The sequence below is a fragment of the Xylaria bambusicola genome (genome assembly GCF_022495145.1).
Source record: "Xylaria bambusicola strain CBS 139988 unplaced genomic scaffold F5B22scaffold_66, whole genome shotgun sequence".
Lineage (NCBI taxonomy): Eukaryota > Fungi > Ascomycota > Sordariomycetes > Xylariales > Xylariaceae > Xylaria > Xylaria bambusicola.
The window spans coordinates 90,163-113,249 of NW_025953619.1; the positions used below are offsets into that span (position 1 = coordinate 90,163).

The following is a 23,087-nucleotide window of genomic DNA, read 5'->3' on the forward strand; positions in this document are numbered from 1 at the left end:
AACTGTGATATCTGACCATGCTTCTACATCTAAGGCGAGGTGCTATGAAAATAAAATAAAAATATCAAATCTTTCCTCAGTTCCTATCGCAAATGTCTCGATCTAGGCCGAGCTTTAGCCTCATTACCTACAGATACTGGCGAGAACCAGAATTTTACCTTGTTGTCTGAGTCCTCGACATGCCATTTCCGATTGAAGTTTGCAAGGGAGCTGGTAGTGGTGCCCCCAGCGAAGGCATTCTGCATACTCTGCGTGATATGGTAGAACGCGCTGATTCTCGTGGGTAAGTGGTGGCTAGTCAGAAGACAGTTGAAACGTGAATGAAAGCCTGATATGTGTCCTGCTAGAGCTTTCTATATTCAACCAACGTGGTGCATTAATGGGATCCCAATCTCTCAGTATCCCAGTCCAGATTCCCGCCAACAGGCCAAGGCAACGTCGCCACGACCAAGGAAGGCTATGTTTGAGGAACATCTTCGGGGACTACGAAGCTCCGATCTCCGAGAAATCATCATGAATTGTTGCCTGAAGAGTCTCAACACGCACAAGGACGTTATCGACATACTCAAACGCATGCAAACGAAGAAACCGAGACCGATCTGTCTCGGCGAACGCGTCCAGAATCCGACAGCGGGGTTGTATCTGTACTGTCGAACCCATCGGGAACTGATAGATATTATCATCGAGTTGGCAAGATACGATGAGACTGGGTGCTTCGAAAGGGATGTTAGGGATCTGGCGAGGGTAATACAAGAGAAAGACGCGAGTGCGGAATGAAATCCAGCAGTTAGGCCAATTCTCCTCTGATGTAGTTGATTATGTTGAGATTCAGGCTATGGAACAAGGCAGTGAGGAGAACAGATTTATAATTAGTATCCGCAGCCTCATGTACCACTGAGCTAGGGACTGAGACAACAGAAGATTCTGTTTCTGTCGATCAACGAACTACAGACCTTGAATAGTACCTCACTTTCCTCCGTCTTCTATTTTGCAACCAATTGTCAAATACCTTTCTCATATATATTTACTGTGACGCAGATTCGACCCCATGGTGATGCTCAGCCAAGGTTTACTACATGCTGAACTTCCACGCCGCCAACCCAGACCCTGGCTATATCTCGTGTATTCGAGATATTCACAAGTGGATCCGAGTTAAGCAACACCAGATCAGCGCGCTTCCCGACACTGATTTCACCCCGATCGAGCAGCCTGTGCCACTTCGCGGTTTCGATCGTCCCCGCTCTCAGCGCTTCAAGCGATGTGAGGCCCACGCCGGTCAGCAGCTGCAGCTCCTCGTGTAGTGTACTCCCAAACGGAAGGTCAAGACCGGGGGCGACAGTACCGACGGCATCCGTACCAGCGAGGATAGGCACGCCAGCCCTGTGAAGTCTTCTCACATTCTCTTCCACGTGAGCATATGTTGCGTTGGTGCTGTTCGTCCGACCGAGGAACGCAAAGACCGCGGGGTTACTGTATCCGTAGTTGAAAATGCTCATTGTGGGTGTCACAAACTGCTTGTTCTTTTTGATAGCAGCGATAGTACAGCTTGATAATAGTCCGTCGTCTGGGATATGCTGTATGCCATCGGTTCGCGATACCACAGCTTGTTCGAAAGATACAATGTCAGAGGCGTGAGTCATGGTTTGCTGGCCGAAAACATTGTGTGCCGTTGACACGAGTTTGTCTTGCTGCGCTTGTGATATACCTCCAAAATTTGCTTTGATTTTGTAATAGTCGCTGCCGTTTCCAAAAGCCCAGATCACTAGTTGAGGTAGGTCTGTGTCGGGGTAGACGAGCTGATCTAGTGGTGGTTGCAGGGCACCATTTCCAGAACCGTTCCCTACAGCCACTGCTCCTGCTGAAAGAAGCGAGGCAACATCTGTCCAGTTGTTGTTCTTTAGTGCGGCACAAGCTGTGTAGTCAGTGCATGCCATGTTGAATAAAGTCGTGACGCCGTAAGACGTGATGTCGACGAGTCCAGCGATATCATGCACGTGGACGTGGGCATCGATCAACCCTGGGATGAGGAACTTCCCGTTGCCATTTACCGTGGTCTTGATATCCTTGGCGTCCGCTGTGATGTGGCCATTCGCAAATATGACGGATTGCGGAGCTGTGAACCCTTGACCATCAAATACACGGACATTCTGGATTGCCGTTTTTGTCGCGACAGGTGATGTTCGGCGTTGAAGCGTCTGCGCTTGAATGTCATCTGTCCTCACCGTGGTCTGAAAGTGATGAAGACATGCTGGAATAATAGATACTAGATTCGCAAGTGTGAAGAACCAGAGTCGATGGTCAATCCTCATCTTGATCTGTTAACTAATGGCTAGTTGACGGATTAAGGTGAAGATGGTATAAGAGAGCTGAGATTCCTTGATACTTATGTGAATGTAGGTTTCTATGCTCATAGGATAACCGTTCCCCCTTATATAGGCTTGTTCTTCGAACAAAATCATTTTTGCACATAGGGTCGTCGTCGTCATCACAGTTCGAAATATGGTATCGTACCTTGGAGTCATTGCGCGGTGCCAGGATCTCGCACACTACGCCACTTATAGATACGACTTACAAGAAGTGAAAATCCACGTCAATATCTTTTCTTTGGGTAGGCCGAACTCCCCCTGACGTGCTGATGTTATGGATAGCAGCATAGGTAGCCCTACTTACCAGGATCCTCGCACACTAGTCCCCATTGAGGGCCTTGATATGTTGACGACGGCTCAACTAGCCAATCGGACACTAGTGCAAAGCGGTAGTCTTGGCTACATGAAGCTTTGCTCAACTATCTAGTCTCACTCTTCGGCGTAGCTGGACTTCGTCAGTTTATACAACCTTTCTTCATGGTCGTCCACTCAAGTTCTGATGGCGAATGGATCTAAAAAGTTCCACTCCAAGTCCCGAAATGTGAGTATTTTAACTACATCCGTCTGGAGGGTTCGCTTGGCTGATCGATCATGCTAGGGTTAGGGACTCCCACCTCAGGATCTGAAAGTTCGGGATGCTTACCAATTGATATTCTAGGGTGTGGGCAGTGCAAGAGGCGACGCGTTCGAGTGCGTTCTCTTTTCAACATACCTATTGAACTATTGGCATTGATTAACACTAAACCTAGTGTAACTGTCAAGGCCCTATATGCTCGAACTGCCATCGGCGTAACGAGCTCTGCGACTACCTTCGGGATCATAACCCTCAGGTGTCAGAGATAGAGGGACCTCGTAATCATATATATGGTACCTCTTTGGAACCGACCTATTCTTCTCGCTTCGCGAAGCCATTCACTGCTCGTAATGAGCAGTCCTACTTCTCGTGTTTTACCGACCTTGTTATAGCGCTTGACTACTACCCCCTATTCGCCGACAAACAACAGCTTCTAGCAAATGCAGCAGCCTTCTTTGACATACAGCACGCCTCCTTTATACTCTCACGCGATATGGTACCTACTAAGAACGGTAATCAAAAGCTTCCGTATTTGTTACCGACTATATCCTCACTGTGCGCAATTCACAAAGCCACACAACACGGCTGCCAGTCGTTAGATGCATACGCTGAAGCGGTGCAACATAATATTGCTGCATCTGCGAACTTCCGACACGCGGAATACAGGGTCCACGAGGGGAATTGGTTGCCCTTGTTATTGTTCGGCGTCAGCCATATAATATTCAATTTCGCTGCCGCTCAGTCAGCGCCGGATTTTGCATTTGATTACCTTGGCATCTTTCACGTTTTAAGGAGTTCGGGGAAAGTAGGAAATCATATTGGTCGGTTTCTAGAGAAGAGCGAACTCAGCAACATACTACAACGACGGCGTCAATGGACAGTTGAGGTATCTCTATACGGCGACAGTCTGTGTGCTATAACCCAGTTGAGCTTGGCGGAACACCCAAAGATGACCTCCCGTTCAGTCCGAGAACACTGCGAACATGCTTTGGAAAAACTGAAATGGTGGGTCAGGTATGTTCGCGGCACACCGCGGATATGGAGAGACTTCATCCTTTGGCCCGGTTCAGTCACGGATGGTTTTGTGACAGCCCTGATGGAGAAGCAGCCGGTGGCACTGCTAATCTACATTTATTGGTGTGTCATCATGCGTCGCGCACCTAGACGATGGTACGCTGAAAGCTGGCATCTACGAGTAGCCAATGCTGCCATGTCTGAGCTGGGTCCGGAGTACGCTGCATTTTTGGAATGGCCGATGCTGGTACTAGGCTGCTAAGTTTGATTCTATTGAACCTTTCATGTATCCCTCAGCTCAGCCATCACCGCACTCTTCTTTCTTGGTTTTCTACGCAGGTGGTAATAGTATGTTAATTATAAATCCAATTTAGTCAGTTGCAGGTCCTCGTAGACCTTGCCGCTTAGCCTTTATGCCATACATCTTTCATGCCTCGATTCGTGTTTCCCCTGTTTGCCGATGATGAATCCCTCAAGAAAGGGGAGTGAAAACAAGATTCAAAGCTCCGACACTTCCTATGTAAGAGTCAAGATATTTATCTGCAACATTGGTGGGGTTCTTCTCATCGGCGGCGAATGCCCATGAAAAGTTTGAGACCACCATAGCAAGAACGATACGAATCTCGGTCAATCCCAGCTGTTTTCCCGGGCACACATGGCGACCTGTTATCACGAGAGTTGTTAGGAATGTAGAAATGGTAGCAGCTTTGGAGGTATATGAAAACTCACCGATACCAAACCCGTTCAATGCTCGCGCATCTTTGACTAGGTGCGACTCCGTTGTCCATCTCTCAGGGATAAACTCGTTAGGTCGCTCAAATGAGGATTCCGCTAGAAACTATTAATATTTCATTCCCGAAACCGAAGTCTGACAGAGCGGTGTTTTCCGCCAAGCGAAGGTCAAGTACTCACATCTACCGATGGACCATCGAGGTGCAACAATGACTGTATCAGGTGGGATGACCTGGCCGCAGATAGTAATGGCCTTATCGACCGTCTGCTTTATGCCGCCAGTCGGCACTGCAGGATAGAGTCTCAAGGATTCATTAATACATCCATTGAGGAACGGCAGCTTGTCAATAATCGTGACATCAAGCTTCTCAAAACGCATACCACCGTCCGGGTGTAGGCGCACAGCACCCGAAGCAGTTATCTCCTCTCGAAGCTTCTTCTGTAGCTCTGGTTTACGGGCCAGTTCGTAAGAGACCATTGTTAGCGTCAAAGCAGTCGTATGACTACCTGCGACAGTAATAAGGAATGCATCGCCGTAGAGAGCTAGGCGGTCGAGTGACTTGAGATCGTTATCGCGCGCGGCTTGGCGAATGAAGCGAGCAAAAGCATCCCCTTGACCGCTAATGGCGTCTATATCATTTTCCTTGTTACCAGAGAATTTCGCGAGCCTCGAATCGCAAGTCTTGGCTGCCCAAGCCATTGTCTTGTTCCAGCTTGCGCTTACTAACGGCAGATAAGGGGCGAATGAAAAGCTGAGTTGACCAATCCATGGCATTGGGGTGAAGAATTGCAACATTCTGGAACCCAAGTATGAGTAATTTCACGTGTTCGGGAGAGTGAAGCAAAGAGTGAACTTCTGAATGAGGGAATTGTAGGGAATTACTCACCCGATACCTTGCGAGACTAGAGTAGGTACTTCTGCTAGCTCGTTGGTTGCGGTCGATGCGCTTGTGTCGTCTGTAAGACCAAACGAGTAACCGAACGCCATCTCACCCATGAAGTCAAAAGAGAAGTGATGATACCATGTGGTCATGTTCAGGGGTTTTGTTCCTGACGCCTTAATATGGCGAAGCAGTTGCCCCGCGTAGTGTTGGATTCGAACTTGCTTGTCTGGCACATCTACCGTATGTGTCAGCCGATCTTTTTACTTATGCTTTGTCACGTAATCACGACAAGGAATCTTACACATAGAAGAAAGTTGAAGAGCTTCATCCCAACGCTTGCGACGGGGACCATGGCCCTCCTTGGTGCGGATGGAGTTTACTGATACGTAAGGATGCATCATGTCGTACCAAGGCGCCTTGATGCATGTTGTCCTTGCGCCAGCAATTGCGTCAAAAGCATCAGGGTCGATTATGGTCAGCTCCTGGGGTCCTTTCATAGGTCAGCCTCTACCTATATCATTCGATGAGTCTTGCCCCTTACCTGTTCTGATGATCTTTCCATACTTATGGTAGAGTTGATCAAGGACTTCATGATTTGAAACGAATAGGATTTTCCAGAAATGCCAGAACTTAGAGACTGCGGCCAACCGTGGGCCTTTGAAGTGCCTTAAACGGTGTTCGAAGAGACGGTATATCGCAATACTCGTAAACAGAGGTCCGAAGAAGGAAAGATTGAGGAGTCCGGTAGTTAGAACTGCATCTAGGCCAGCCTCAGATGGGTCAGAACCGAGCTCAGATGTCTCAGCCACGAGAATTGTAGATATCAATGCGACAGACGCAAGAATCCATAATTTTAGATATATAGGTGCCTGGAGGTGGTGCTCCCCACGGACGAAGTAAAACCTATGACTTAGGACCCCTAGAACCCCAAGGATCATAAGCCCTTTGGGCGCTTTGAGCTCGTTTAGAGCTGGCACAACGTATTGTAGAATGTCGGACATGATATCTGAAGTTGAAGGCTATATGCCTGCCTTGTCTCCAGTTCCCGTTCTGAGGGACAGTAGGAGGAAATGAGGGGGTTTGGCAAACATCCCAAAGTTCCTACACATCATCTCACTACCGATAGGGCTCACACTACCACCATGTGACTGCCTGGAACCAGCCATGTATACAAAGCTGCAGATCTTGGGGCAAGCTAGTATGCAGCATACTCAGAGAAGCAAGAACGCTCTATCTGCACATCTGTACGCCGAGACTTTGTGCAGCCAGACTAGGGTCGTATTGCCTATCTAGCATCATATCGGTGATTGATCACTGGTTAGACACCGGGTATAACGAATACTGGCCCAATCATAATAACATGATTACCTCCAGACCTCTCCGCAAAACTACACGCAGTAAATGCTTACCTATTGTCTTACCAGATTCGGGCTACCTATGAGGTACCCCTCTCGTATAGTAAGACCGGCGGATGAGAAGATCTGCATGACTTACCTGAATATCCTACTTGGTAAGTACCCCATTCTGACCCACCAATGACCTAAATTCTCACTGTAATGTAACCCCGTATATAGCTAAAACTCTTTCTGCAGATGGATTTATCTCCTCATTCGCCATTCAGCAGTTATCTTGCTATAATTAATATACATAGGTGCTCTAGCTAGCTAAGTCATAAGACTCTGGGAGCAGCCAAACTAAGAATATTGCTTACGGGAAATAGTCCATGGTAATATGGACATATCAATTGCCGCGGACACTCACTTCTAAATTCTCTGTCCGAGGACTAAGTTTAATTGCCATTAGTAGTATGAGTTAACAATTAACTCATCTCAACTATGAGTAGGTAGACAATTCAAATGGCGCCCCGCGAAAATTGACATCATGTGAAAGCTATTATACGACGGTACAGATACCAGGTCTTTCTGGCTTCAGTACTTGATGCATTCCGTGGAATCGTGATCCTGGACCTTTGACATCAATATGTAGAGGTGATGGGAAGTGATAGGATTCATGGAGCATAGAAAAGAGGCAGCGAACCATCATGAAGGACTTCGCCTGGTAACAGCCCTAGAGACCTGCCAGACAACTGGTGGGTTCTATCGCGACAGAAAGACAACTGTCCCACACCTACTCGCATCATCACGTAACGACACGATGAAGGTGTTTATATCCCACCCTGATTTATCACAGGCACTTCGAATGTAGAAGCACTACCTCCTACTGTCTTAGACGCTGCCTCAATGATTAACACCTCATGTATCCCTATCTGATAGTATTTGAAACATACCTTGCGATGTAGTTATGAGCAAGTGCCTCAAGGGGCAATGTATACAAGCTCACCATCCACAAATTCCAAAGAGCGAATGTCATTCGGTCTTCACTGACTGTGCGGAGAAAGAACGTCCGAAAAGCGACAATATACGCGATTGAAGTGCTCGTTGCGTAACCAAGAACACCGCACCGCCAGAAAAGAGGGCATACTACTCCCCATAATATCATGAATCCGACAGTGATCCAACGCGTTGGGGCATCACCGATCTGAAGCGGCATTGTGTTTCGACCGCGAACCTTGTCGCCATCCTGGTCATGCATGTCTTGCGTGTGAACAGTACTTAAAATAACAACAAACAGCAACAAAATCCACTGTTCTAAGTTCGGAGCATTTAGGTCAAGAATTGTGGCAGCTGTAAAATGGAGGGTTTGTCCCAAGGCCACCTCTAGCGCCCCGAGTCCAAACGAGGTGATACCCATGCTTCAAAAATTAAATATTAGGATATGTCATCAGGCTCAATATTTCGCAAGCGAAACGGGGATATAAATCAATCCATTACTCACGCGTTGATGAAGTTTCTGGTAAATGGTCGTCCCTCACTGCCTCCGCAATCGTTGTACCAGAAACCTGTCACGACCATATTAGACAATGACAAACTTGAGTGGTAATACAGTAGGCTCTTACCGAGTAGTGTTAAGAGCTTGCATGATCTTAAGCCACCAATAAACCAGCTGCTCATGAGAGCCACTACATAGGCAAATTTTTGTCCATATGAAGCTAGTATTGGGCTCCATCTCCCGGAGGGTATTGTCCTCCATGGCTTGTTAATTTTATCTTCCGCGATTGACTCAGGACTCCGTTGGTTACCGATATCGATGGCAAGAAGGTTAATCCAAACCCAATACAGTACTAGAGGAAAACGCTGGAGAACATCGTTCCTTGTCTCTCCACTTGAGTTATTCGAATTACTTTCGGTGAACCACAAGGCATGTAGAACGCCGAACGCCGTTTCCGGAAACAATATGGTATGTAGATCGCTGTAGGTAAATAGCCATATGCTGTATGCGTGATATAGCAACCGATGGACAAGCTGATGTGGCTTCTTGACAGAATCTGAAGCCAATTGCCGTTCAGCCGTCTCTTGTGTCATAATGGTTCTGCGTAAAATTACGAGTAGAATGGTGAGAAGGATGAAGTTTTCGATTGTTCTTGAAGAATGAAAAGTGATAGTATTTCCTGTCCCTGTTTTAAAGTAAACCCATATGTTCATAACGTCAATCTCGAACAGTCTAACGGTTATTATATAGCCTCACCTACGTTCAACAGTTAAAGAGTGGCTGCCCGAGGCCTGCCATTACCTATGTCTAGCTATGCAAGCGCCAGTGTGACTTTGAAACACAATAATTGAAAAGATATCACGATCCTTCCGAAGCTCACACCGATAATCTCGCATTGTAGTGAAACATGAGGAGCACTTCGTCAGGTTTACAAATTGAAATCACAGCTACATCCATCGTTTTCATGGAAAATATCATGACATCATATGTTTCAGTGTTCTCTTGTATCTTATGATATAGTATTGCCTTTGAAACGGTTCACATGAGAGGGACGCGCAACAAGACATAGAATCTCCGCCAGAGTCGCTTGTCCCGCTCATGTCAACCTATATCCCTGATCGACCTTAGCTGTAGTTATCACCGGACACTACTATATAGAATTCTAGAGCCTTCAACAATATTGCCCGTATGGACGCGTAGATAGATATTATAGGACTGAACATTTCATCAAAGACTCATAAGCGCGAAAATTTCTTATCGTGGTACCAAATAAGAACGTTCAACCAAAAGGATGCATCACGCCAACATCACATCATTCGGGCAATTCCTTCCCGTCCTAGCTCTCGTACACAGATTTCAACAGAGGCACCGACCAGAAAGGCCCAGTTTGTTCGCAACCTTCTCCATCATCGCTATAACTACACCCAATCCTGCTATGGAGTCAGCATTGGTCGTCACACGATAATCAAGACAATCAAACTCGAAGGTAGCAACTTGAGCCGAAGCCCATATAATAAGTGCTAGGTTGACTCAACAACAGTCCTGAACAGCTTGGGGAAGCTTGTCATACCATCCGGTGCAAGCAACAAGCACATAACAGCTTAGCTAGCCATAACTTTCGGTGTCACAGAGTTTCGGGGAAAAGGGTTTAGCCTGGCTGCCCACAGGGATTGTGGTATCACGATGTTAATGTAGTGTTGCCTGATGTGTCTCCGAAGGATTCATCGCAACAAAACGACATTTAGGATTGTGTCGGGTCCGATATAGCAACACGTGGCTTGCGTGCTACTACATGCTCAAATCATGTTCCTTTTATTAGCCATCTTTTTGATCCAGCAACGAGCTCATGGCGCACAAAATCTCAGGATATCCCCGCCAGGATGCAATCAGGGGCTTGCACCTGAACTTTCTCCTGGTCCCAGGATCAACTAATGACCCTATCTTGCGCTCAATCAACAATTGGTCTTTGCTTTGAGCGCCATAAACTCAGAGTTGCGCGTATCGGCTCGATTCCGTCTTGATGGTGGCGGTTGTCTCAGACCTGCGTCTACACCTTCACAAACATGACGCTGATGTGCGTCTCGCTAGTCTACTATGTAATCCTGATTATTCTCTTGGCAGCACTCGCTCAATGATATGATAACAATCGCGCACGATGAACTTTTACGAGCTACGTTGAACGCTAAGTACCCATTTCCCCTAGGACGAATAATTCTATAATATGCAGATTCCTGGGGGAAGTTTTGGGTTCTACCTGTTGCTCTGCAGAGGGCGTTGTCTTTTCCCAACTTTGGGATCCCGTCAAAGGAACTGCTTAGGTAAGTATTGGTCGGTAAACAACTGGGTTACCGGAGCTTTTAAGCGGGCGTAGGAACCGAGTATCCACAGAGTAAAGCCGATTGGTCATTACTCGCTTGGGCCAGCTAGCGACGACTTGCATGATGCATGCGCTCTCTCCTACTAATACTATGTATGTTGTACATTGAAACTTCTAAGTTGATTCTACAAGCAGTGCTTTTCACGATCTGGATTGCTCTCTAATAAACTCTATCAATGTCAGAGGCGGGTGTCCCGAGAGTGAAGCTGGGTTGTAAGTAGATAGCACCTAAGTAGTAGATAGGTTGAAGGTATGGGTAAGAGCTTGACATTATTGATTCCTGGTCCTCTCTAATGCTAGAGGGGTCTTCCACCTCCTTATATATATACTTGACTATCGAACTATCTCCACCCCTTCGGAGTAACTTCTGCCCTAGTGCTTCCTTGCTCCGGACAATCAAGTTACCGGATTATATGTGCCATCTTAGAAATACACGTACGCAAACTTGGGCCAAATTCATCCGACGGCGACTCATGTGACAAATCAACTCAGATGAAAAAGACTACCTACTGCAAAGGCGCGGCACGGCACGCAGCGTCAGCATCGGAGACCCGGTCCGGTACTCGGAGGCGCTCCGTTGGTGCATCTACACGTGCCATGCATTGCAAGCTTTACCTCCACCATACAATTCCTCGGCCACCGCATACCGGATGCGAATAACCATTCATCGCTGAAAGGAATCGAACCTAACCCACTGCCCTTTTCAAGCCCAGCTTCAACTTAGGGATGCTGAGTCCGCTACACAAGGAATCGAAGCCAATTAGAACAGGGTATCCAATGCGATTACAGAGGACAGTTGCCTATAAGGATATCTTGGCGTTCCCAACTCCAAGCCCGACTGAAAGAGGTGGTGATGGCACCCTATACCTACGCTGAGTCAGCTGACCTTTGACAAAACCCTCATTCGCAATATCTGTCCAGAGTTCAGAACATGAAGAGCACTACAATATTAGATACTTATATAAAAATATATCTCCCAATGCTATAGTTTCATTTTCCCGCTTATTGGTTTGTCTCTTTCGCCTCCGTCATCTTTTCTGTTCAAAATGATTCAATTCGCTGCTATCTCATCAAACGTTAGTTATTTCAGGAGTACCGGTTTGCTTACTTGCCTCCCTAGACTCATACGACGTGTCTGTCCTAGCAGTACTTAGCGATCGCGCGTGCGTCTCGAACACCGACTCGTCAAGACTGCGGGCCGAGTCGGATATCCGACCACCTATCGCCGAGGAAATCCCATACTCGCAAAGTCGGGCCCGTAATATCGTCAATCTTATTGCGGTCTGATGATGAACATGGGAATTCGCGAGCATGTCAGGCAATTCCCCACCTTCTCCTGACTTCACTCGGTAAAGCGGGTGGAGCAAAGCTTGGTATTGACAGGCCGTAGTAATTACTGCAGATGATCCTTGATGGCCCTACTTATTTAACTTCCACGATAACCCGAGCCTTTGAATATTTCTGGGTCTATATATACAAATGAGCCTCCATTCGTAATCACTACGACACACCGATATGTCTCATACTAATAGAGGATGAATGTCCTCAATCTAATCTAGCACTGAAGGAGAGTCTATTCGCTTAGACCCTAGACTTGGAATATCAATTTAGAGGTGTAGCTCACACAATCTCCACCATGGAGAAAGAGACCGCGGCCTCTGACTCGCGCAAGCCTTTCAGGGTGATAGTCGTAGGCGGCGGCCTCGTAGGCATCACAGCAGCCCACATCCTCTCGAAAGCGAACATAGACTTCGTGATACTCGAGCAGCACGACAATCTAACGCCGTGGATCGGATCGCTGATCGTGCTGTGGCCTGCATCCTACCGCATGCTCGCCCAGCTAGGTATCCTGGATGAGATGCTCCCTGTGCTAAACAAGCTAGAAGACTATGAGACGCTGAACGCGAACGATGGCTCAGTTCTGTATCGCACGAGGGAAGTAGGGCAGATGTGGGAAAGAAAGTACGTGAAATTCACTATGTCAACCCCTGTAATACAGCATACAGATTGCTAAACGCCATGCGCGGCAGTCACGGCCACGGAGTCGGCTGCACCGCGCGCTCCGAGTTCCTCGCCGTTCTCCACCGGACTCTCCCGGAGTCCGCGAAGGCGCGGATCCGTCTCAAGAAGCGCGTAACAGACATCGAAACGGTCTCCGACGGCGTAGTCGTACGCTGCGCGGACGGCACAGTAGAAGAAGGCTCCCTCGTGATCGGAGCGGACGGCGTCCACAGCCGCACGCGGCAATGCATGCAGGCCCTAGCCACAGGGAACCAACAAGCGCCTCATGACGCGGAGAGCCCGTATATATCGACGTACCGGGTCCTCCTCGGCAACCTACCCGAAATGACACAGCTAAAGCCGCACAACCAATACCTCGCCATCGGCCCGCGGGTCTCGGCACAGCTCGTCGCAGGTGAGGGGCGCGCATGGTGGTACCTCTACGAAGCCCTCTCGGAACCGACGCGGCAGCGCCACCGGTACACCGCAGAAGACAAACAAGCGATGATGGACAAATACGCCGATCTGCAGGTAACACCGGACTACACGCTCCGCGACATATGCGCTTCCAACGTCGGAGACATCGGCCTGATCAATCTCGAAGAAGGAAGTGTCGATTCCTGGAGCTGGGGCGGCCGCATCGTGCTAGTCGGCGACGCGGTGCGCAAGCTCTGTCCGCACGCTGGGCTGGGATATAACTGCGGCGCGGGGGATATCGTGGAGCTAGTGAATAGAATACATCGCGTTTCCGCGGAAGGGAAACAGCCAAGTGCTGAAATCCTTCAGGCCGAGTTCGACGAGTACGAAAAGACGCGGAAAGGCTTGGAGAAGACGGTGGACGTGATCTCGCGCATGTCAGCGCGGAGTGCGGCGTGGTTGAGCCGAATGGACCGGTTCATGGCGACATGGGTGATGCGGTTTTTCCCTATCGTGAAATGGTTAGTCAATTATTTGCTGGCGCCCGTCGTTGCGCGGGAACCTGCGATTGAGTGGTTAGAGGAGACAGAGTTACCGCAAGGGGCCAAGCGGTGGGTTCACCGTCCCCTATCTAAAGTGCGATAATCAGATGTAGACATATCAAGTAGACGAAATAGATAATAAATGAATCGCTAGATGAGACGCATAATTGTAACCAGCGATGCTAAATTTGTCCTCTCAAACGCCGCGCCATGCAAGACTGAATCATGACCAATTGATGAGCCTCAACGCCATAACCATGTATAGTAAATAAAGTAACAACGCGAGGGGATGTAGAATGGACCTCTACTCAACGTTCACCATATCCGTTTTGCAACCATTTCATACCGAACAACTTTCGCAAGACCATCATCTCCTTTCTCCTTAAGCTTTTCTTGTGTCTTACGTTCTCGGTCACGCATTCTCTTAAGGCCTTCCGGATCGTCCTCGTAGATCAGCTTCCTTCGCTCGTCACCAATCTCTACGGCACTGAATGCGCCAATACGCTGTCCAGGCTGTGAGAAATTTTCGTCTTCCGCCTTCCCCGTCGCGACAGCATGCTCTCTCAACTTTACTATGGTATATCGCCTGTGAGAATATCGGAGCAAAGCCATACCAAGAAGCAACTTGACGATCAGTAGTACGATCCACGCTAGAAAGAAAAACACGAGCATGGTCAAGAGTGCGATAACGTCGTCCGATGAAAAAGACCACCACGGCTTATCATGGGAGGACTCGTGTGGGTACACAGCACGGCCTAGTGCATGGCGAATCAATGTATCAAGCTGCTCGAAAGCGGCAATCATAGCGGCCGAAGACGGCAAGGAAGATTCGGCCGACAGCTCAGTGGTCGTTGTAGGTATAGGTGAAGGAATGTGTGTGGCGAGGAACATATGGTATACTTGAAAAGATGCACGGATAAAGAGGCAGGATAACGGCAACAGCGGGAGACCGAGTCGACGTGTCAAGGATGGGGCGGAGAAGGCCTATAGAACGGTAAGCACTGAACTATCAAGACATCTGATAATAAAGAATTGGAATGCGACATACGTTGGTGTAGTAATCTTTACAAAGGATATCTAGCATCCTTTGGTAGATCGTAGGTTTGACGTTATTGAACTTGTTGATGTACGCATGCTTAATCCAATCGACCATCATCTCGATGCCGATGACCACGACAAATGGGGAGAGAACTTCGCCTGATTGAAGCCATGTTGGTAGAACCGTAAAGCTGGCAGGTAAGATTGAACTCGTATGCATTGGACCGGCTTTGAGACCGCCGCCATCGAGCTCGCTACCAGCTCCGGGGACAGAGAGGCCACCAACCTCCACCACATTTCGCATACCAATGATGAGAAGGATGATCCACGTCTGGAACCGCTCTACTACGTCTGAGCAGGTAAGCTGAAACAGATTCTCTTTCTCAATCTTCTTAAACACGCTGCCTTTGATCTCGACAAATTGGTTCGATATGAGCAGCGTCAATAAGGAATTGGAATACGAGTTTACTGCAACATTCAGGGTGATAACTTGGTAGAATAAACACCACGTGTGAATGACATTATAGACCAGTGCGAGCAAGAACATGCCGAAGGGTAGCAGTATCTTGGATCTTCCGGAGCTGTTCCGCGAAAGTGTTTCCGAGCTAAAGAGACACTCCAAGATGTCCTGTCCGATCGCCGAAAGGAGCCGGTCGGCCACCTGAAGAGTTATTAGCTACGAATTGGAACTGCAAGTTAGCGTAAGCCTACCTCTAGTATGTTGTAGATGACATATAATTTCATGGATGACTGTGCACGAATGAAATGGTACATTCGGCTTGCGTCAAGATTCGACAGAGCAATAGAACTGCAGATGAGAACAGCGCCTTGGAGAAGATCGGCTTTGTGGTACGATGTGAGACTCGAAGGCATCGACTTCGTCCTACGATGTCGGAACCGCCCCGGTCTAGGCATCGCATGTTTAGGGGGATAAAACACATCGCTCGGATTCGGTCGTGCTTGTTCTCCCAAAGACGATCCATGGGCATCAGATGTATTCCGTTGTCTCGCCACTCCGTTTTGTCTTGGCCTTGGACTACCAGTACCCCTCCTCGCCCGGCTTTGGCTCCGTTCAGTTTCACTCTGAGCTTGGGTGTGGTCGCTCGGCTCACGCGCTGAAGTTCTACCCCTCCGGCCTCTCCGCCAAAGGCGTCCCAGACCGAACCAAACATAGCCAACTACCCATCGAACCTCTTTCCAGATGAGGTACAACCACCACTTCACAAGTACCCCTAGAGCAGTAACAAATCTCATTGGCAATATCGTGAATGTATACAGCCAAGCATCAAAGCATGCTAGCGTCCCAAAATGCATGATTTGCTCGAGATAGGGTGGGAGCAGTAAGGCATTCAGCAAACGTTCGAATTTGACGGCGCTGGATTCATAGGGAGTATCCGCAGAATGGGATTGATGGATATACAATGGACTCGGTCGTTGGCCTGCGAGTTCAAGTTGCAGATGCGTGGGAAGTGACATGGGCGGTAGGGGTATTGTGGGGATCATCGGCGAGCGGGGAGGAGATTGAGCGCGTTCTGGCTGAACTGGTGTTAATTTTGCAGTGGCTTGAGCAGATTTGGGCGGCCCGTTCAGGTTGAGGGGTGCTGGTCTGGGAAGAGGGTTGAATGAGTTCCGTCGATTGTGAAGCGGCGCACTCATCGGAGCACCCGGCGGGGGTCTCCTATTAATGGGAGGACTGGAAAGAGTACGAGCGGACGGAGGCGGTCGCTGAAAGTCGGCGGCCGTGCGTCGACCTGGTTTTTTTGCGTCACCCGAGCCGTTAGATCGAACGGAGCCATTCCTCGCTCGCAGTGACATCTCAATACCGTCTTGTAGCTGATCTCCCATCGAGATGTGCGACATGTCGTCGATAGCATTAGCCGACAAGGGGTATTCGGATCCGTTGGGTTTACGCTGCGGTGTAGCCACGACAGCAACGGGCAAGGAGTCCGGGGCTGATGTGAGGGCCTGCATCTGGGAAGCAGAGAGCTTCCTAATGCCATCACGACTACCGTGAGTGCCATGCTTGGTATTTGACTGTGCTCGTGGCTTTGTAGGAGGAGCGTTCTCCGTTCGGGATGAGGTACGGCCAACTTGGCTGCCATTGGGAAGGTCGTCGATCAGAGGCGAAGCCGAGCCCCCGTTCTCGGCGGTTGGCTCGTACTTCAAGGTCTTCCTAAAAGTATCAAGGTTGGCAGGCGTCGGGATGTTCTCGTAGTCGGGAAAGGGATCGATCGGGGGTGTTGGACATTGTGTCGCACCTCGCCTCGCTCCAGCACCAGCACCATGGTCCATGCCGTCGTGCTGCCTCTGCTTCACGGCAGCGCTGCTACAGCCATTATCCACGTCAGTTCCTCCGCCGTGTCCTTCCATCTCGTTAGATAGCCGGCCGGGCATTGTTCAGTCGTTGTTCAAAGGCGGTCGGGGCAGCGAGAAGCGCATCCTTCCTTGGCTCTCTGGGTAAGGTCTAGACCCGATCTGGTGCGGGCTCGGATCTGAAACGAATGCCCGTACCATAGCATACTAAAAAGCAGGTATCATGGTCCCGCACAGACTGCTTCTACGCAACAAGTTGTGACTTAACAACCAGGGCAAATGAGTTATGAGAAAGTAATCAGTTGTTAATAAAGGAGGGTGGTGGTTGGTTGCTTGGTTGGTTGCTTACCTACCTACAGCGTGACTGGGCACATGGCAAAAATTAGTATTGGACACGTAAAGTGTATGGCGGTACCTGGTCGCTGTAGGTGCCTGAGACAAGGGTCTATGGCTGCTGAAAACTCGCTAGCACTTGGGGGCTTCAGGGCTCTTCCAGCTCCTTTCAGGTGCAGCAGCTAGTCTATTTAGGTACCTATGCAGCCTGTCTCAGCTTACCCCAGACATTTTACGTCATTGCAACCCATCATGATCTTCAATATTAGATATTTAATTTCCAAGATGCTTCTCGAGTTTGCATTGCAGGCTGTTTTTCTCTTCTACTAGACTGTAGTGAACCCGTTGCTTTGTGAGAAGTGGCTCGGGATAGCTAGACATGTCATACACATACGCGATTCTCATACCCATGCTAGTAAAGATGAGACATCATTGCTTTTTGTCAATCGACGGTTGGAAAGCTGCCTGCTGAGCACTACTTAGTATCTAGGTAAGTAGATTTGAGAGAGGGCTTTCGTCTTCATTTATCTTGCGTAGTATCGGTTCACAGCTAAGCAAGAATATGATGCTGGCATTCACTATATAGCACTTATCGTTATATTGAAGTCCGACGGATAATAAGATCCCTTTGAGCATGACTTAGAGAGTGTTGGCTAAGATCCTCGACCGTCAAATGAAACTTGTGACATTTGCTGGTTCCATTCTCTTATTTGTATATCCACCGCACTATCTATATCTGAAAACCAAAGTAGTATATACTCAACGTGATCTTACATAATTCTTCTCACGCTTGTCACATAATCCTGCTGCTACGTCTCTGTGAAATGAAATCTAGGCACATGCCGTTGCTGAGTGAGCGAACAAACCAGATAAATTCATCGCTCAGATGTAAGGTATTCGATTTGACGTGTCTAGATTTGGACACAGGTGGATCAGCGCATAGGCAATTGATGAAAATCTGTCTTGGGTAAGCTCTAATATTGTTGCCTATCTGAAGAGTGCAGGGCGCAAGACAAAGTCAGATACTTTCGCAACACTTCCAAGGCAAGATTTTCTCACTTGAAACTAAGAGGGAAATTCGACACTTAAATGTACGTTCAGATGTCGCAGTTGTCTTACGTTAACGTTCTAGGTAGCACATTAGCTGTCCCGGGAACGGCTAAGCATCTCTATTAATATCAATTAAATTGGCCGGATCCGAATCCTACTAAGATGGCTGAGTTATGGACGATCTCGTCCGTAGGGGCTCGAGTCCGAACTTACCAATCAGCAAGAAGCTCAACACCCAAAAAAGACAATACCCAGTCCACTAAAACGCATGGCGCCCCAGTCCGATCTTTAGCGCATGTCTAGGAACTCCCGATTAATTTCCCAATACCGCTTCTTAACTTAACAGAATTGGGGAACCACTATGCGACCTAGTTTCGTTTCTAAAGCTTGTACAGGAGGCTCAGATGTGGGCCAAAGTCCGAAGGCTGACCAAAGGCTCGGGATCCAGGGCCAACGACCATCGACTTAGGAATAATGACGAGTCGATAATTTCGGTGAAGATGATAGGCAACGGTCGAACGGTCTCGTTGAAATATATATATGTAGATGTAGTCCGCTAAAGAGCTATCTGAACTTGTTCTAGTAACAGCACATACTACTCTATCTCTACTGCAGCCCTTACCGTCATGATCTTTCAATCACATCGCACCCCATCAACCTTAGGGGCTTTTCTCCTGCTCGCCAATGGAGCGCTTGCTGCTCGGGATGGACTCTGTCCCCCTCTAGGCCCGGTCATGCCCGTTCCTATAAACCCTTCGGGCCATGACTTAGTGCAAGACGCCATCCGACTCGTAACGGACAAGTTCCAAAACCTCACAGCGGACTTCAACACGACAGGAATATCAATTGCCGTAAAGTCGATATATGAAGAAAATCCCATGATCGAGCTCCATCACACGCCTCCAGTCCTCGATAATACTAGTACAACTGCTGTTGACTCGGAAACAATCTACCGGATCGGAAGTCTTTCGAAACTCTTCGCCGTCCTTTCTATTTTGACTCAGGGGCAGATGAAATTGGAAGATCCTATCACGAAATACGTCCCTGAATTACTCCAGTTAAGGAAAGAAGCGGTGCCAGTTGCCAACGACATAACTGCCGTCCACTGGGACCAAGTCACCGTCGGCTCACTCACATCACATATGAGCGGCATCGGCACAGACCGTAAGCATCCCATTCTTCCATAAAGTATCCAGGCTAACATTATACAGTCGTCAATGATCTGGCTAGCTTTCCCGCAGACTTCGCCCAAGTCGGCCTCCCACAGCTGACGAACTCTTCCAAGACCGGGTGTGCGGGTCTCTTCGGTCTTCCAGTCTGCACCCGCGCTGAGTTCTTCAGGGACTTCGGAAAACGCCACCCCGTGTATGCGCCTTGGACGAACCCCGTGTACTCCAACGTGGCAAGCTCGATCCTCGGCTTTGCGGTGGAGTCCGCTACGAACATGAGCTACGACGCGTATGTGCAGCAGGCCATTTTCGGTCCTCTAGGAATGACGAACACAACGATCTTTGAGGCACCTAAGGAACGATCGTGGGGTTTTATTCCCAAGGGCGATATTTGGTTTGGGAGCAGTCTCGGATACGAAGATATGTAAGCTTCAGTCAAACAGAGCGCCCCAATTGCACAGTCAAGGCTAACTGAATCAGTGCTGGCGGATTATACTCGAACACAAAAGATATCCTCGCCCTAGGTACTGGTATCCTTCAGAACCGCCTCCTAGATCCCGTCGCAACACGCCAGTGGATGAAACCAATAACATCTACCTCATCACCGGGCTTTATGCTCGGCGGGCCGTGGGAGATCCTTCGCTCGGACACCGTAACAAAGGATCAGCGCTTGATCGAATACTACACGAAATCCGGCAATCTCGGCTCATACAACAACATAATCTGCCTGATTCCGGACTACGGCCTCGTCATCACGATTCTCTCCGGCGGCGGCGAGTCTTCCGCTGACACAGTCGACTTCACCCTCACCGACGTCATAACAGCCTTGCTCCCCGCCATTGAAGACGCGAGCAAGACACAAGCGGAGTCGCACTTCGGCGGGACATACGCGGACGCCGCGACGAACTCCAGCATAACCCTCTCAGTGGACGACGGGCCCGGCTTCGCCGTGACGAACTGGACTGTGCGCGGCGTCGATATCGTCGAGAATTATAGCGCTTTTGGCGCGCTCTCGAGCAGTCCGACGAACCTCCCCGTTCGCGTCCGATTATACCCTACGAATCTCTCCTCCGGATGCGAGATCGCGTGGCGCGCGTATTTCAACGTCGGCACGCCCGAGCAGCTTGCCGAGGGAGACGCGAAGAGGTTCTGGCCGAAGGGGACTTGTCATACGTGGGCCTCTATGGATAGGCTTGTATATGGCTTCAAATCGATAGATGAGTTCATCTTTACTACGAGTAAGGGCCAGGCGAAGAGCTTGAGTTTACCTGCATTTGATGTACGGCTGAAAAGAGAGGCATAAGCCTATGGATATTGGGGCCGGAGTTTACTAATTTGCTTAGCTTGTTACATACCTATTGTGTAGAACAACTCCTTTAGTAGTTGTTTGCTGTATATATCCTTTTTTGAAAGATATACCCCTCTAATGATCTTTTATACTAGAAAATATTTCTTGGGTTTAAATATTGTGCATCGCGGTTCGCAAAACTGTCATATCCCCGACAGGCACCGCCGAAGCCTTGGGGAACAGCAAATCATATTTAAAACAAGTACCCCATATCTTTGACCTTCAGAAGCGTTTTGCTGTTCCACAGAGTAGTCACCATTAGATGAGTGTTTGCTCCATCATCATCATATTTTCCCCAGAATCCACGTCCCCTGCTTGATCAAAGAAGCCAGGTCCAAGCTCTAAGTCTGACCAGTGGGTATCGATAACATCCTGTGCTGTCGAATACTGCGAATTGTTTTCTCCAAAGCCAGATATAGAATTCAATTTGTCCCTTTCAGTAGTATTGATTTGAAAATAGTCTGTTGGGGATAGAGTGTTAGTAGAAAAGGTCCTAGCCGAGTTACTCCCACATGCCTGGGGCTCTTCAGCTTCCAGCACATTTGAGAAATCCGGATATAAAACATTCGTGTTGTGTGCATCTTTAAAAGGCGCTGCAGGACCATGGGGTGAAATGGCGATACTGGATAGACTGGCTTGAGGAACTGGACTACTCAATTCATTGACAGTTGTCGTACCCATGTCTACACTCGGACAATTAGATCCTCTCTCTGCCTGTGTTATATCGAAATCTTGTTTGCCGTGTTGGTCAGCGGTCCCTATAAACTCACTGACGTTCGAAGTATAGGAAGCTGGCGGAGGAGTCGAGAGTATGTGACCCGAATTGGGTTGACTGTCGTTGGCTAGACGCAAAGCTATCTGGGATTTGAAGGTTTGTAAGTTTGGCAGGTGATCCGGCGGAGTAGTCACCCACTCCGAGAGAACGGCGAGAACATCGTTCATGTTGATATTGGTCATCTTATTACGGCTTGCTTTCCATATCCTCTTAAGATTTGACAAGGTGATTTGCTCACAAAGGATATTCTCGCTCCACCAAGGGCTTGTAGGCTTTCGCAGATGGGGAAAGAGTGCATGCCATGTCTCTTCCCATCTCTCGACTGGATCAACCCCTTGGGTTTTTCGCAAGGGTAATATCGTACATACACATGCACCTCCGGTCGGAAGGCAGTGAATACGATGGGCGGTTCGCTGCTGTCTATTTTTGAAGCGCATACAACACTGGCAACAGTGAAGATCACCAGCATGGTTGGATTTGAGGTGCGCGCCTAATGCACTGATATTTCTTCCTCGAAACGTCGTGCACGTGGAATAAATGTGCGGGTTTAGCTTATAAAACAAGCATGATAACGCAGGACTTTGTTCCCAGCCAGGTATTGCCTGAGATGTTTTGCCTCGTTTCAATCCCTCCTGGTCGCTGTCGCTATCTTCTGAGGGTCGATGCGGGCGTTTGTTGAGATTTTTAGATGACTGTGTTCGATCTTTTGAAGCGTTTGAATCAGCTGAGATTGAGGTAACTGGTGAATCTCGTGCTTTCTCAGCATCTGCGCCACCTTGTGCGCCCTTACAAAACCCCTTGTATATCTTGAGGAGACTAATGTAGTGGGCTGTACCTAGTTGTATTTTCAGACATTGTAACAGTGAGGTGAGACGCTTGAAGTCAGCTCTAGTATGATCAATTGCTAATTTATGGATTATGTCCGTGTCCGTGAAGTCGGTGAAAACGTCAGCCTGCTTTCCTGATATCACACCGTCATCGCTTGGAGTTGTTTCAAGGGACTTGGGTGCCCAATTGTGGTAATACAATTCTCGGTGGCCCGATTGCGAGATGGTAGAAATAGGTGCGCCTTTTACAAACCCAAAGTTACATGGCGATGTTTCGTATTGACTTCGCTGTTTATTGGTCGAGGGTCTCGTAGGTAGGTGTTTGACCTCAAAGTGATGGCTGTGACCGGGACTGTTATTCTCGGTTCTGTCAATGCCCAGGCGTCCAGGAATCGCTGCAGCAGGCTTGTGCTGCTCGAGGGCTTTCTCCACCGTACCTGGCGAGAGAGGGTTGGATGAAGATTCTGTGGTCCGCGAAAGAGGTGCAATAGTCGGAGT

At 48.6% G+C, this 23,087-nt stretch overlaps 9 protein-coding genes across 9 annotated transcripts; 4 read left to right on the forward strand and 5 right to left on the reverse strand.

Annotated features, from left to right (window-relative positions):
• Nucleotides 1-179: 179 nt before the first annotated feature.
• On the forward strand, nucleotides 180-777 carry F5B22DRAFT_651288 (uncharacterized protein; the record flags this gene model as incomplete). Its single annotated transcript, XM_047979442.1, has 2 exons — nucleotides 180-283; nucleotides 348-777. The coding sequence occupies 2 exons, from the start codon at nucleotides 180-182 to the stop codon at nucleotides 775-777; spliced, it is 534 nt and encodes a 177-aa protein (XP_047826110.1).
• A 281-nt stretch (nucleotides 778-1,058) lies between these two features.
• Nucleotides 1,059-2,309, reverse strand: F5B22DRAFT_660910 (uncharacterized protein; the record flags this gene model as incomplete). The annotated part of the gene is made up of 1 exon (XM_047980324.1): nucleotides 1,059-2,309. The coding sequence occupies one exon, from the start codon at nucleotides 2,307-2,309 to the stop codon at nucleotides 1,059-1,061; it is 1,251 nt and encodes a 416-aa protein (XP_047826111.1).
• Nucleotides 2,310-2,865: 556 nt separating this feature from the next.
• F5B22DRAFT_660911 (uncharacterized protein) lies at nucleotides 2,866-4,321 on the forward strand (the record flags this gene model as incomplete). Its single annotated transcript, XM_047980325.1, has 3 exons — nucleotides 2,866-2,907; nucleotides 3,036-3,056; nucleotides 3,116-4,321. 3 exons carry the CDS (start codon nucleotides 2,866-2,868, stop codon nucleotides 4,214-4,216), a joined length of 1,164 nt encoding a protein of 387 aa, XP_047826112.1. The 3' UTR covers nucleotides 4,217-4,321.
• Nucleotides 4,322-6,819, reverse strand: F5B22DRAFT_490105 (cytochrome P450). Its single transcript, XM_047972337.1, has 6 exons — nucleotides 6,112-6,819; nucleotides 5,872-6,060; nucleotides 5,574-5,805; nucleotides 4,867-5,483; nucleotides 4,684-4,785; nucleotides 4,322-4,617 (listed from the first exon to the last, which is right to left on the reverse strand). Exons 1-6 carry the CDS (start codon nucleotides 6,569-6,571, stop codon nucleotides 4,427-4,429), a joined length of 1,791 nt encoding a protein of 596 aa, XP_047826113.1. The 5' UTR covers nucleotides 6,572-6,819; the 3' UTR covers nucleotides 4,322-4,426.
• A 1,013-nt stretch (nucleotides 6,820-7,832) lies between these two features.
• Nucleotides 7,833-8,992, reverse strand: F5B22DRAFT_639609 (UbiA prenyltransferase family; the record flags this gene model as incomplete). The annotated part of the gene is made up of 4 exons (XM_047977737.1): nucleotides 7,833-8,322; nucleotides 8,406-8,469; nucleotides 8,527-8,780; nucleotides 8,823-8,992. The coding sequence occupies 4 exons, from the start codon at nucleotides 8,990-8,992 to the stop codon at nucleotides 7,833-7,835; spliced, it is 978 nt and encodes a 325-aa protein (XP_047826114.1).
• A 3,259-nt stretch (nucleotides 8,993-12,251) lies between these two features.
• On the forward strand, nucleotides 12,252-13,945 carry F5B22DRAFT_490164 (putative monooxygenase). Its single transcript, XM_047972338.1, has 2 exons — nucleotides 12,252-12,738; nucleotides 12,807-13,945. The coding sequence occupies exons 1-2, from the start codon at nucleotides 12,413-12,415 to the stop codon at nucleotides 13,837-13,839; spliced, it is 1,359 nt and encodes a 452-aa protein (XP_047826115.1). The 5' UTR covers nucleotides 12,252-12,412; the 3' UTR covers nucleotides 13,840-13,945.
• On the reverse strand, nucleotides 13,946-17,168 carry F5B22DRAFT_660915 (DUF747-domain-containing protein; the record flags this gene model as incomplete). Its single annotated transcript, XM_047980326.1, has 3 exons — nucleotides 13,946-14,720; nucleotides 14,785-15,435; nucleotides 15,486-17,168. The coding sequence occupies 3 exons, from the start codon at nucleotides 17,166-17,168 to the stop codon at nucleotides 14,052-14,054; spliced, it is 3,003 nt and encodes a 1,000-aa protein (XP_047826116.1). The 3' UTR covers nucleotides 13,946-14,051.
• Nucleotides 17,169-19,021: 1,853 nt separating this feature from the next.
• On the forward strand, nucleotides 19,022-21,094 carry F5B22DRAFT_490173 (beta-lactamase/transpeptidase-like protein). Its single transcript, XM_047972339.1, has 3 exons — nucleotides 19,022-19,634; nucleotides 19,682-20,063; nucleotides 20,120-21,094. Exons 1-3 carry the CDS (start codon nucleotides 19,097-19,099, stop codon nucleotides 20,940-20,942), a joined length of 1,743 nt encoding a protein of 580 aa, XP_047826117.1. The 5' UTR covers nucleotides 19,022-19,096; the 3' UTR covers nucleotides 20,943-21,094.
• F5B22DRAFT_490174 (uncharacterized protein) lies at nucleotides 21,095-22,517 on the reverse strand. The gene has a single exon (XM_047972340.1). The coding sequence runs from the start codon at nucleotides 22,197-22,199 to the stop codon at nucleotides 21,246-21,248; it is 954 nt and encodes a 317-aa protein (XP_047826118.1). The 5' UTR covers nucleotides 22,200-22,517; the 3' UTR covers nucleotides 21,095-21,245.
• Between the last annotated feature and the right edge of the window lie 570 nt (nucleotides 22,518-23,087).

Excerpts from the sequence above, each read along its gene's own strand:
- F5B22DRAFT_490173 (XM_047972339.1), top strand. The coding sequence starts at position 19,097 with ATGATCTTTCAATCACATCGCACCCCATCAACCTTAGGGGCTTTTCTC. Across the intron at positions 19,635-19,681 it reads GAGCGGCATCGGCACAGACC|TCGTCAATGATCTGGCTAGC; the intron begins GTAAGCATCCCA and ends AACATTATACAG. Across the intron at positions 20,064-20,119 it reads AGTCTCGGATACGAAGATAT|TGCTGGCGGATTATACTCGA; the intron begins GTAAGCTTCAGT and ends TAACTGAATCAG.
- F5B22DRAFT_490174 (XM_047972340.1), bottom strand. The coding sequence starts at position 22,199 with ATGCGCTTCAAAAATAGACAGCAGCGAACCGCCCATCGTATTCACTGC.
- F5B22DRAFT_490105 (XM_047972337.1), bottom strand. The coding sequence starts at position 6,571 with ATGTCCGACATTCTACAATACGTTGTGCCAGCTCTAAACGAGCTCAAA. Across the intron at positions 5,484-5,573 it reads CTAGTCTCGCAAGGTATCGG|AATGTTGCAATTCTTCACCC; the intron begins GTGAGTAATTCC and ends CTTGGGTTCCAG. Across the intron at positions 4,786-4,866 it reads TCGATGGTCCATCGGTAGAT|CGGAATCCTCATTTGAGCGA; the intron begins GTGAGTACTTGA and ends AATAGTTTCTAG.
- F5B22DRAFT_490164 (XM_047972338.1), top strand. The coding sequence starts at position 12,413 with ATGGAGAAAGAGACCGCGGCCTCTGACTCGCGCAAGCCTTTCAGGGTG. Across the intron at positions 12,739-12,806 it reads GGGCAGATGTGGGAAAGAAA|TCACGGCCACGGAGTCGGCT; the intron begins GTACGTGAAATT and ends CATGCGCGGCAG.